General features: G+C 27.5%; 2 protein-coding genes across 2 annotated transcripts; both read left to right on the top strand.

The window, feature by feature from the left end:
- The first annotated feature begins 1,565 nt into the window (after positions 1 to 1,565).
- Positions 1,566 to 7,044, top strand: LOC111039198. Its single transcript, XM_022322569.1, has 7 exons — positions 1,566 to 1,854; positions 2,113 to 2,162; positions 3,339 to 3,510; positions 3,586 to 3,711; positions 4,096 to 4,275; positions 5,957 to 5,992; positions 6,185 to 7,044. The coding sequence occupies exons 2-7, from the start codon at positions 2,149 to 2,151 to the stop codon at positions 6,248 to 6,250; spliced, it is 594 nt and encodes a 197-aa protein (XP_022178261.1). The 5' UTR covers positions 1,566 to 1,854; positions 2,113 to 2,148; the 3' UTR covers positions 6,251 to 7,044.
- Positions 7,045 to 10,616: 3,572 nt separating this feature from the next.
- Positions 10,617 to 12,371, top strand: LOC111039197 (probable tRNA pseudouridine synthase 2). The gene is made up of 5 exons (XM_022322567.1): positions 10,617 to 10,953; positions 11,026 to 11,217; positions 11,289 to 11,505; positions 11,582 to 11,718; positions 12,025 to 12,371. Exons 1-5 carry the CDS (start codon positions 10,830 to 10,832, stop codon positions 12,303 to 12,305), a joined length of 951 nt encoding a protein of 316 aa, XP_022178259.1. The 5' UTR covers positions 10,617 to 10,829; the 3' UTR covers positions 12,306 to 12,371.
- The last annotated feature ends 1,559 nt before the right edge of the window (positions 12,372 to 13,930 follow it).

Genomic DNA, 13,930 nt, shown 5'->3' with positions numbered 1-13,930 from the left:
TTTGCACCTCGTAGAAGAAGGTCTGACGTATTTAAAAAACAATTTACCCGAAAATCTCACGGAACTATTAGATTATTTTGATGCATACTACGTTAGTGGAAAATATCGAAGAATTGGAAATGAAGAAAATAATATTAGGTTTCGAAAACTACCACCAATGTACGCACCAGCTGTATGGAATGTAATTATGTAAATGAATCTACCCTCAATGACTGTAACAGAACAAACAACATTGTTGAAGGATGGAACAATAGGTTCTCAAAACTAGTTGGTCAAAAACATCCCACAATATGGAAACTAATAAGAAAAATTAAAAACGAAATCGACGCCGATAGAGCGAAGTTAGCAATAGATGCTTTAGGTGAACCCGAAGGAAGCAGAACAAAAAGAGGATACAATAAAACTGTAAACATCCGTCTAAAAGAATTAGTCAAAAGACAAAATGAAGAAAATATAACTATTGGGGAATTGTTGACAGCTGTGAGTAATAACATACGCAAGAGAACTGATTACCTTTTTATTATATAGGTAAATAGATATTATTTTTATTTTAAACGCAATGTGATTTGTTCATTATTATCATAATTATTTTTAATTTTTGCGTAATCTAGCTGTGTGATCAAGATAATATTATAATAGTTATCATTCAAATTTTATATTTTTTTAAAATTATTTAATATTATTATTAATTATTATTTTAGAACAGTTAGAAATATCTTTGGGGATTTTTTTTTCCGGGGATTTTTTTTCCTAGTCAAATAAAATGATTCATGTAAACAGTTGTTTTTTTTTCAAACAACGGGTTTAAAAATAATAAGATACTGTACATATAGGTGATACAATTTATGAATGAATGAATTAAATTAATTTTTTTCAAGGTGGATACTTATATCTATATTGATTTTCCTTTGAATTATTTTTAGTTGTTGCTTGTAGTCGGTAAGGAGCATACGAGAGCCTAATTCCCAACGGTTCATCTATTTCTTTGTCAGTGTGTGTTTTTGTATTTCATGTGTAGTCGTAAATCGTAATGCATCTGAAACAAACAATTTACTTACAATAATTAAAGACCTGTATGGCTGTATATGTAATGAAAACGATATTGATGAACAGTGTAAATGTTGATAGTGAATAAGTAGGTACGTAATTAAGTTTTTTCTATTTCCTAAACATATTGTAATCATCTAAGATTTCCCTGTTTCGCGAAAAATTAAATTATAGGTGATATATTATACTAAAAATACCTATGACATATTTTTAAAAAAGACTGTTGAGTAATTGGTATACGACAAACATTTTAATTGAAAATTATGGTTGCAATGACTAATTATCAAGAGTGGTATATTTTCAATATAAATTATAAATAATTAATTTATGCAATTATGCTTACATATAAAATCAAACTGTAGCAAGCCAAATTTGAAAATTATTCAGCCATGGTTTTGAACATGTGATATACAATAATCCACTTTTAAAATTTGGCAACACTGGTCTAATACACGTCTTCCTCATAATATTATCACGACCACTGGGCATTTTGTTTGTCGATTGGCGAGTGCACACTGCACGACGGCGCACGTCTCAGTTACGGGTTACGGACTTACGGTATGTCGGTTGTCGGTATAGTCAGTTGACACTGAGCACCTGTGCTCAGCAGTTGTTTCAGTGTACGTTGTAATGACTATATTTTCTAAATTTTTGTGAATAGGTCAATGTTTATTTTTGTTGAGCAATTAGGCATGATTTGTACTGTCGTGAATAATTTTGTATGTTGTGATTGTGAAATAGTACTGTAATTCATACCACGTAATATTATCATTGATTATAAATACTATTTTATTATCAATAAGTCTTGTAAGTAATTACTTGTTGCTTGTTCATTCTTTAACATTTAAGTTGATACCCTTTTGCTTAGTTAATTGTTCTTTTATTATTTACCCTTAAGATATTGTTAATATTTGTAAAGTAAATGTAGTTACCAATTTCCTACATTATACCATTGTCTACCACGCAGTACTGTTACAGACAATATGAAAATATTATCATATTAATAAAAGGGCAATATACCTAATTGCATATTGTAAATTGTAATCATTTTATTTGTCATTAAAGATCACAAACCCGACAAACAAGACGGACTCCAGGAAAATGGAATATGTTCGGTAAGTACTGATTACAAATATAAAAAAAACACATAATGATCAAGATTCACATTTTTAAAGTGAGACTGAATTTATCAAAATAGTATGTAAATTGTAATAGCATATAGTATTTCTGTGATTTTTTTTTAACCACTTATTACTTGATACTATAATGATGGTAGTATGCAATTCTTTCTTTTCTTTACTGCATCCAATTTAGGAAACAATTCATTGGGTTTTCAAATTACATAGCTCTGTCACTAGCTATTTAAATACCATTTATTTTTGTATACTGTCAGTGAAGTCTAAGTAATTTTTAACATTCATACATTTTTTTATACTTTAATCGCTCTATTTTTGTTACAACTGGTTTATAAGCTAAGTTGTGTTCAACTCAAACTAGTCAAAACGTTTATAAGATTGTATGTTGTATAGAAAATGCCAATATAAAATTTGGTAAAAATTTCATGTTTCTAATCAAAGTTTATTTTTTCCAAAACCGTTTTTATCAAAATTTTAGTTTTTCTATAATTGTTTGTTTTTCCTGACACTTTTGAAAGCTAATGGCAATTTTTGCTTTTGCCCCCCTCTCTAAAGTAACAACTTGGTTAAATTTCCTTCCAGAAAAAATGCTGAAGTAGAAAATTGAAGAATTTATATTTTATACTGGCCCAAAAGGTTGATAAAAAAAATGAAAATAACATAATATCTTTATAAAATTAATACATACATTTTCAGAAAATCTTAAGTATGTAATTTGTTTGCTTAGTTGTATAAACATACCACATACAAAATTTTTGTTAATTTTTGATTAATTTAAAAGTAAATTGACAAAAAGGTTAGAACATAATTTGTATTTGTATGTTGATTTTGTACAATATTTTAATTATTAAATTAGATATGGATGTAAGTTCAATAACATAAAAAATGCGTAATAAACAGATAATGTCCTTAACTTATATTGTATGATAAAAGTTGATAATATCTCTCATATTAAAACTAACAACACAAAATTAGTTCTGCTGAACATCAATTTAGTATGTTGTACGATGTTGGATGGAGACAACAGAATATGATGAAATCCTATTAAGTATATTTTTTAAAATGAAAGTAGGTTAGTAAGTAGTAGTAGTAGTTACCTACCTATAATATTAATTAAATTATTTAAATTCTTAATTGCATTATATTTTATTATAGCGATTTGGGCATGAAGGCAGGCTCTAATGTGGTACACTGTCCCTTTAACAATGCTCACACGATGCCTCAAAAAACATTGATACTACATTTGACAAAATGCCCAGACAAAACCCCAAACCTAAGGATATGTCCCTTCAATTGCCTTCATGTGGTAGAGAAGTCCAAGTTGAATGTTAGTTAACTATAAAAAGAATCTAACTAATATTTATAAACTTATAATATTATCTTAATGCCAATTAATTCTTAGGCTCATGAAAATCAGTGTCCCGATCGTTTAGATTTTGATCAAATGGTCTACGAAACAAATACTAACAGAATTGAGGTAACTCTTAGAGGGCCCGTGATGAATGATCTTGATGAAACTTGGGACGTTGTAAGTACCTACCTTATTAGTAAATGTTTAAGTATACATTTTTATATCTTTTATGGCAGAAAACTTCATAAACATTCCGTGAAAAAAGTCTGTAAAAATTCTAATCGGTTTATATCTATCAAATGTGAATATTTATGATAAGATTCAATTTATTATGCTTTAATAATATGTATATTTGTATTTATACCTTATACCCTCAGTATATTTTGTACTTTTGACTTTTTTCATAAAAACCTATTAAACCAGTTAAATCTAACCACATGATATTATTTATTTACTATTGTGATGATACCTAAAAAAGTTAATAAATTAATAAGTTAATAAATGTGTAATAGATGATTGAAAACTTAGTAATTAATCATATGTTAATTTATTAATTTCTAGCCAGATTCGAACGAAACCGGTCCTGTTGAAAGTGTGGTGAAAAGCATTAATAAGAACCCATGTTTTATGAAACCCCCTGCCGGGTACACAAAATCAGAGCGAAAAAAATATCGTTCTGAAGCACAAAAAGCGTATTCGAATGTTGATTTGTCATATAATCCTAATTTAAGTATGAATGATGTAAGTACATTTCGATGCTCTTTCAGGACTTAATCTCAGTGAGTCTCTATGGGTGCACATTGGTATTCTTTGAAGTTATAGAGAGTGCTAACATTATATGTATTTATTTTAACTGAGAAATCAAATTAAAATAAAATAAAATTTTTCTATTAAAATAATCAGTCATCTAAAAGTATTTCAGAATCATGATAATCATAATTACTATTTGAAAACTGGGGATGCTAAGCACCTATCCACCTCTTAATACTAAATTCTAATACCATTTTATATAATGAAATGATAAAAAACAAAAACGATAATAATATGTTTTAGCTAAAACTAAAACCAAAAATGTTTAATTTACTTATACTAAATATTTCAGTTTCGGTTAGTTGTTATACCATATAATTTTTTTGTCTATTAAATTATCAAAGTTTTGTAATCAAAATGATTTTGAAACTTATAAACTGCTCTGTTATTACAACTACATACATTTTACTATCAAACATAATTTTGATTATGTAGTCATGTGTTTAGTCTATAGTACCGCACAAATGTGTTATGGTATATTTGCAATTAGGGAGGTTGTAATGGGGTGGGGATGGGTCGACAAAAAACCTACCATTTCCGGAAATATTCTAAAATTTACAAATAAATACTAAAATACACTAGTGTATACACACTATACACTAAACATAATTACCATATTTTTACAACATATATTGATAATAAAGTTGAACAAGATGTTTTATTGGGTACAACCAGTAGATACAAGGTTAATAAAGTTCTATTTTCTACTTTAGGGGGACTGCAAAAACATAACTTACAAGAAAAACTCACGCCTTTAAAGTGATCTGATTTTGATAATTTTTTTTTCAATTAGGTTTTTAAAATTCTTTTACCAATAAAACTTTTTGTTTCAAGCAATGGAACTAAAAATTGAAATGATTATCATTTTTAGCAGGCGGTGCTGTTGACATGACGTGTGAGCGTGCGTAGATAGCCTACAATTACACTCACATTAATAATCATTATTGACGACTAACACAAATGCCAAGGGTGGTACTATCGAAATTGCATATTGCTCTTTAACGGCCAATAGTTTCATTTTGGAATTTGTGATTAGTGTATGTTTTTATGTGGAAAACAATGGTACAATTAGAACTCAACATTTTTTCTTTGTTATGATGCTATTTCATGTCAATCTGTACTTTCTATGTCATATTATAGCTTAGATTATTTCTAAAATGTTGTTCCTTCTATTATATTTTTATTAGAAATACTTTAAAACTTTAAAATTATTTAAAGCGTACATATTTTTTTTTCCGAAAAATTCAGATTTTTACAGTAATATTTATGTTATAAAATATTTTATACTCTGCACATTGTTATTAATTTAATTCTTACTAAAGCGTATTGTTGAGAGACTTGGTGTTACAAAACTGTGTGTGTGTGTGTGTGAGTACCGCTCAATACTATGACTGGAAAATTGTCTAAACCCCCCAAAATCTTAAATACGCTAGTGCTTATTATACTACTATGACTACTTCTTTCACTAAAAATTATACTTTTGAAACTTTCTATTATTTTTTTGTATTTCAGACATTATTTTAACACTCTTGACAAAACCACTTTTTAGAATTATAATATTCCTAAATTACTGCTTCTTTTATTTTAAACTTGGTATTTTTTTTATTTTTAGAGACTTGATTCTACTATATCAAATGGTGGCAGAAATGTAAGTATTTTAGTTGTTTCTTTTATTATTATACATACATATATTTGTATCCACCTAATTTAAATAATTGTAGTACCTACTGTATGATGTATAATCACAGACAATTATTATGACTATAATAAAATATATATTTCAATATTATGTTGTCAATTTTTTTTTTATATTTCATATACATATTGTTCTATTTTTTAGGTCAGTCAAAGTAATCAGCAAGGTAAGAACAAAGGATTATTTTTTGGACATAGACCAAACACATAAACCAGTTGTAAAATTATCTGCAAAATTAAACTGATTATACTTTGCGCCACGAGAGAAGTAACCCATGTCCCATCCAAATTGTGTTTGAATCCACTCATTTCCCACCTATTTGACATATCGACGTTGTACGATCACAATCGTTAACGGTAATGCCTTCAACGCTACACTGAATGGCACAAAGAGGGAGAAATAGGGTCTCGTAACAGCCACTGCTGTCAGTCTGCATGCCTGAAACGAGTTGCTTCTCTCTTGGCATAAAGTATTTTAAATTTAATATTACATCATCTATTATTAATCCTATAATAAAAATTTGTTTTGAATGTATTTTTGGACTGATTTATATTAACTATTCAATAATTTTAGTTAATATACTATTGAACCATTAAAATTGTAGTATAGTTTGTACTCTATATATTTATTATTTAATTAATTAATTTGTTACTTTTAAATGTTGTAAGTTGATACTAAAGAAACATTAATTTAATTTATAATATGTCTATGGTTGATACTTATTGTGTAGATGTTTTAGCAATTGATGTACCTGTATATTAAATTACATATTATTGTATTATGTTTTAAACTGTTGTATAGGGCTCATCCTGTTAGTAAATAATAAATAAATAAATACATTTTTTTCATAACAATAACATAGTTATTACAAACTATTATTGATTTCTTAAATGTAATTTTGAATCGTATTGTTTGATTGAATGTTGGACTATTATTACCACTATTTAATCTTATTGTAAGGTATGTGATTAGAATAAATTGTACAATTTGTATTATCTCAAAAAGTGATGTATCTTCAATTTATTTTTAAATCACACTAATAACGACTTATGAAAAACCACCCTGCATTAAATTTTCATGTTTTTGAGCTAATTTTTTATCTTTGATAATCATAAAAAAACTTATAAAAATTAATAATTTCTTTTAAGTTTCTATTTCTATTTATCACACAAAATATTTTCTAAATTTAATTTTACCATGTACAGAAAATGCTTTTATAAATAGTGTTTGGTAAACATTTCAAATATCTACTATTATTTGTTTATGAGTTACACAAAATAAATAAAATTAAATTTTGACCAAAAATTCTGTTTTTTCTTAAAAAAATTTATGTTTTTCTTGACGTTATCGAAAACAACTAGATTTTTAATTTTGTCCTCTCAAAAGTACCAACTTGATTTATTTTTCCACCAGAAATGATACTGACATTGAAAACCAAAGCATAATTTGAACAATTTTTTGCTGTTTGGTGTACACAGACACAAAATAAAAAAAAATATTGTAAAATCTATACATTTCTAAACTTCACTCAGAACTAAAATTAGTGGAAAAGTGAATATTTTACACTAATTCAGTTTTAAAAAAAAATAATAATTTATTTCTTTTTAATTTATTAATAAATTGCTATCAAGAGACTTTCATCAAATATTCATATCGACATTCAGTATTACAATTTGGACATGATGTAATTTTCAAAATAATTTGGCTCTGTGCTATTTATTAATACTTGAAACTTTATACTTTATACTGATTAAAGTATAATTAGATTTTGGTTTTTGAGTAAAATAGCACAAAAGTTTAATAAAAGGTTGCTCATACAATATTTTTACAGCAATCAAATAATCATGTCATTTATAGCTTAATTTTTTTTGAGATTATACTTAATAATTCCAATAATTTTGTTGTTAAGAGTTCATACAATTTTTAATCTTCATAGCTAGTTCAGTGATTGGTATACATCTGAAGTGAATAAAATGTAATGAAAATATATTGGTATTTATATGAATAATAACGTTTTTTGTTATTCTGTTTTAGATATGTACCTAATAATTCAAAAATATAATATTTGGTACCTACTGGGAACTTGATAATTGTATGCTTATTATTATATTTTGCTACACACCATGACATTTCTCAAATTATTTAGAACAATTTTAAGGTATTGGCGTATTGCTCATCTTTTATAGGTAGTATGTACCACAAACCTATTCACACTGTTTTATAGTACCGAAGTCGGTACTTATTAACTCAAAAGTTTATATAACATAATAATAATACATAGGGCAGAGGACTTGTGGCACTAAAAAATCACCAAATATGCGTTAAAAAATAAGATTATTTGTAAGAATATATTTAAATATTTTATTTAAATTTTGATGTCTGCGACCGACGTCCCCGTGGTCCGTATTGATAATATCTTATGCAGTAAACAATATCTGTTCATAAATAAAATTAATAACCGGAAAATAAATGTAATCGGCAGTCCTCAAGACGTGTCTCTAGGAAATACATTCATGTGGGAACATTCGACAACCATATTAATATGTTCAAAATTTTAAATAATTTTAAATTCAACATTATTTTGGTTGTATACTAAATTTATAATTAAATAAAAACGTCGACGGTAAAAGTATTGATAAAATGAAAAATTATTGAAATTATACACCTTAACGTATAGAATCGACGAAATATGCACTAAAACCAAAAAAAACTCGAAATATACATTTATATGAGAAATACAATTTCAAGACTAGCTTTGTTTCAGCATGAAACGTATTTGTTTCTTACTCTGCTATATTTGTGATCGTACAAAACAAAACAAATATGCTAATGCTACAAGTCTTCTGCCCTAATAATAAATAATATAATAATAATAATATAGTAGGTATATTATTGTAAAAATCAATTTATATCAAAAATACTAATTCAACCTGCTGTAAATCAGTCAAATTTTGTCAAAAGATGAACTTCTAACAAAGAATAGGTTCACCCACGATTAAATATATACATAGTATAGGTATATACTATATGTCTATATAGTATATCTTTAATCGTGGGTTCACCTTTCTGTTTTTAATGCCCATTAAAAAATCTTTTTTTTTTTAGATAATTTAATACGGTTATGGCACAGGCCACAGACTATAATATTATGCGGAAATCTAGGAAAAAAAATCCCCAAAGATATACCTAACTGTTCTAAAATAATAATAATAATATACAATAATTTTAAAAAAATATAAAATTTGAATGATAACTATTATAATATTATTATCTTGATCACACAGCTAGATTACGCAAAAATTAAAAAAAATTATGATAATAATTAACAATGAACAAATCACATTGCGTATAAAATAAAAATAATATCTATTTACCTATATAATAAAAAGGTAATCAGTTCTCTTGCGTATGTTATTACGAATGGCGGACAGTTTCCCCCCGACTGTTTTTGGCGTAGTAGGACATTTCCCCCCCCCCCTAATATATATTCGATGCGGACATTTTCCCCCCATTTTTTCTAAAGTTTTTTATTTATTATTTAATAAGAAATTATTTTTTTTCAGTAAAATATAATTTTTTTTTATAAATATAGGTAATCAATTATACTATAATTACCTATTATAGTAGATATATATTTTTAGATTATTAGATTATATTTATTATATTATATTAAAAGTATCCTTCACTATGCCCTTTATCGGAATTGAAAATGAATAGTAATTGGGCTACTACAGGAGGTGCCGAACCAAAACAATTTTTATTATTTGATAATGAAAACAATAACAATCGATTAATTGTTTTTGCGTCTCCCGAAGGAATGTTAGAGTTGTCAAAATCGACCTTATTTACTTATATACAATTTTTTTATGTCTTATTATATTTATGAAATAAAAAATGATATTTTTAACCTATTTTACTAACATACAATTTTTTTATGTCTTATTATATTTATGAAATAATGGGGGGAAAATGTCCGCATCGGAACATTTTTCGGGGGGAAAATGTCCTACTACGCCAAAAACAGTCATTGGGAAAATGTCCGGGGGGAAATTGTCCGGATACCGTTATTACTCACAGCTGTCAAAAATTCCCCAAAGTAAACTTTGCAAACCTTACAAAGCAAACTTTGGGGATTTTTTTTCGGGGGTTTTTTTTCTTGTGGATTTTTTTTCCGAGGACTTTTTATCCGGGGATTTTTTTTCTGGGGATTTTTTTTCCGAATACCATTTTATTTAACTATTAAAAACGATGATATTCCTACATAGATAATAAAGATATGGATAGGCCACGCCTATGTTAAATACATTTGAGGCCGCGTTCCCGGAGGGGAAGGCAATTGAGGCTCCTTTATATTGATAGTCGATACTCAATATATGTATTCTTTATTTGGCCTCAATTTTTCCCCTCGATGACCGCTGATAAGACCAATATGTCCTATCCATATCTTTATTATCTATGTATTCCTAATACATTTTGTTTTATGAATGAAATTGGTTATGGTATTTTGATGATTATTTTGAATTTTGATAACAGATATGATAACTTCTGTGAATTGATAACTGATTAAAGATCACTATTAAATTATCACAATATTATTTACTATATTGGTATTTTTCACGTTTTATTTATTCTTGGTCCGTTTAAACCGAGCTTATAACTTTTAAATGTTTGATACTGTTCCCGGCTGTTCCATGTGTAAATCACGAGTTGTAAATGCAACTGAAAGACGTACAGCAATAATTTTAATTGTGTAAAATTAAAATTTTCTGCTCGACGGTAGACATTTATAATGAATAATCTGTCGATTAGTGAAAAGGCGTTTAAACTTTTGAACGGTGTTGTGTGCTTGTATAAACCGGCTGGAGTACACTTGAGTGGTTGTCGCCATTCATTGCTTTTGAAGTTAACACAAGGTAAGTGAAATTGATTGACAACAAATAAACCATTGGAGACATGAGTACCTATGTATTATAATATTATTACAGAGTTGAATTCATGCGGTGTTAGATCTCCAGAAAATCGTGTGGTCATTTCCGGGGACACAACAAAAGAACTGAATGTAAAAGTAGAGCCCAGTTATGCGGACAATGTACTTGTCGTTGGTCCCAGGTACCAAACTCAAGACATTAAGTGTATTTGGACCACTCATTTGGGAAAGCGTGTGTCAGGCGTTTGTGGTACGACTAGTTTTAAAGTTCATTACCAACCTATATTAGAAGTCATTTTATTTAAATGTTGTTTTTTGAAGTTGTTGGACTAAATAAGGGTACCAAAATGGCAAGAAATCTTCAAAACAACTATCCATTGCGAACATATCATTTACACGGGCGATTGGGAATTATGACCAAGAATATGCACATTGATGGCCAAGTTGTTGAAAAGGGACGTTTTGACTTTGTCAGACGTGAAAATATGGATAAACTTATGTCTACAATCCAGGCATCAAATCAAAAAAAGATGTTTGAGTAACTACATGAGTTTACATTTTTAAAATATTATTCAACTATCTTAATGTGCCTATATACTTAAATTACATTTTAGGCTGGCCAATGTAGACACTCAAACTCAAACAGCATATGATTTGGCTACAAAAGGGTTGATTCGACCAGAATCTACTAAAAATCCTTTAATTTATGGAATTAAATGCATAAGTTTAGATTTACCAAATTTTATTATTGGTAAGTATCAAAATTGAAAGAGAACAAGAAGTCTATATGTAAATCTTTGCTTTGAAAAATCCTTGTTGTAATAATTAATAAATAATAAACAAACTTCAAGTTTTTTTTAATTATTTTTTGTATTATGAAAATGAAAGTAATATATCAAAAAATTAACCCATAATATGCAGTTATGTATATTGCTACTAAAAAATCTTAAAAAACATCATAAATTTATTTATTTATTTAATTACATAAGACATTTAACTATAAAATAAAATCAAAAAGCTTTCCTACCTAATATTTATTATATTTTTCAAATTTCAGAAGTTAATGTTATTAATGAATATGAGAATTATTTATTATCATTAGTCCACGAAATAGGACTTAAGTTGAGATGTTCAGCAACATGTACTGCTATACGCTGTATAAGATATTCATCGTTTACCATTCAACAAGCACTCCTAATGAAACATTGGAATCTTCAATTTGTATTAGAAAATATGAAGGAATGTAATTCTGCTTACGAAAAAATGAGTAAACTACCTTCATTTATTACTGAACAATCTTATTTTGAATCTAATCAAAAAATGACTGATGTACAATAATTTTAGTAAGTTATATAATATTTATTTGTTACTCGTAGTATTCAAAAGTTCATTATTCAAATTTTAACGACATTTTAATATGTTATTAAATAATAAAAAAAATGTTAAATAACTGTACAATTTGTTTAATAAAAGGAAACAATTTTTTTAAACCTGGTTTCTTTTATGTCTGTTCACTTTTGATAGTAGTGTCAATGTGTTTTAATTTTAATGATCCTAGATATAACTTATTTTATAGAATCTCTGCCTGGTCATAGTTAAAGTGTTCAAACTTTAAAATACATACACATGATATGAATAACTTCTAATGTACCTACAGACAATAAATTATAATTATTATAAAACTTTGGTAAAGTAAACTTTTGATAACTAAAAACTCAATAAAAGTAAATTATCAGTTCTTTGTATCTAGAAAATAATGCTTCTAGATATACTCTCCAATTCAATATAAAAATTTGGTTTGAACAGCTTTATTCGGCAAAAATCTTGTTAAATATATGTGGGTATTTATATAATAATGTAATTGACAAGTTTTTCAATTTGAATTTATCAGCATACAACTTGTGTAAACTAACCTAAACAGTTTTTATAAATTAATATCTAGAAAGTTTTTGGGAGCACAACTTGTGTAACATCACTTTTTTGCTTGGTTGTAGTCGTGTACACACCTCTTATCATCGGGACACAAATTGCTAACTGCGTCAAATTGGAAAAAATTCCTACATTCCCTCTTTTTTAAAAATTATTTCTACACAAAATACATTTAAGTTACCTACCAATTTTGAGACATATTATACTAATAAGTACATATTTTAGATAGGTGCCTATATGTTAAATGTTGTCCACTTCTACATTGTCATTGGTAATACACAATCTCAAAAGTCCCAAAACTTCTCCAAACCACTGCCAAATAATACTTTCCCCGAAATAAGGGAAATTAATACCCAGTAATCAATATAAAACCTAAAGGAGATATTTACAAAAAATTGAGAAATTAGAACAAACTCACCTCGAGCCTGGGCACATGACTTCCCATTTATTAATATTTCTAAGGTAGGACTTAAGACTTTTCGAGATTGTAAGTGTTGTGATTTTAAGATTGTACCTACTGATATGGAAAATCTGTGGTGATGTTTTTTTGGGAACAAACTACAAATTGAACCCTCTGAATAGCGGACACTTCCAAATAGCAGGCGAAATTTTAGTGATCGAGAGAATCCGGTATTTAGAGATTTTTATGTATATGTAACGGTCAATGACGAAAATTGAACATTTACATCATTAACCGGTCATTAAGGTTGAAGCCAAGTTGCTATAGGTTATTTTCGTTAACTACTGGGCAATAACGTCAGTTTCCAAGATAATAGGTTATTGTAAATTACAAAAAAAAAAATAAAATAATTTTTCGTCAACGACCGAATATCAACCATTAACTGTTGGTAAATTAAGTAACTAACATTTTTTCAATTTTTGTCAATTATTCTCTTCTATCAACTATTAATATTTCGTACTTACGAACCATCCTTAATCTGTTACCGATTTTTTCAATCCCTTGGTACTTTCGACTCTAATTTTGGAAATATGCTCACTATACTCTGATGAACTAAAATAGGAATTATTGTCAG

This window comes from Myzus persicae, unplaced genomic scaffold, assembly GCF_001856785.1.
Source record: "Myzus persicae strain clone G006 unplaced genomic scaffold, MPER_G0061.0, whole genome shotgun sequence".
In the NCBI taxonomy this organism is placed as follows: domain Eukaryota; kingdom Metazoa; phylum Arthropoda; class Insecta; order Hemiptera; family Aphididae; genus Myzus; species Myzus persicae.
This window is presented reverse-complemented; position numbering and strand designations above follow the sequence as displayed.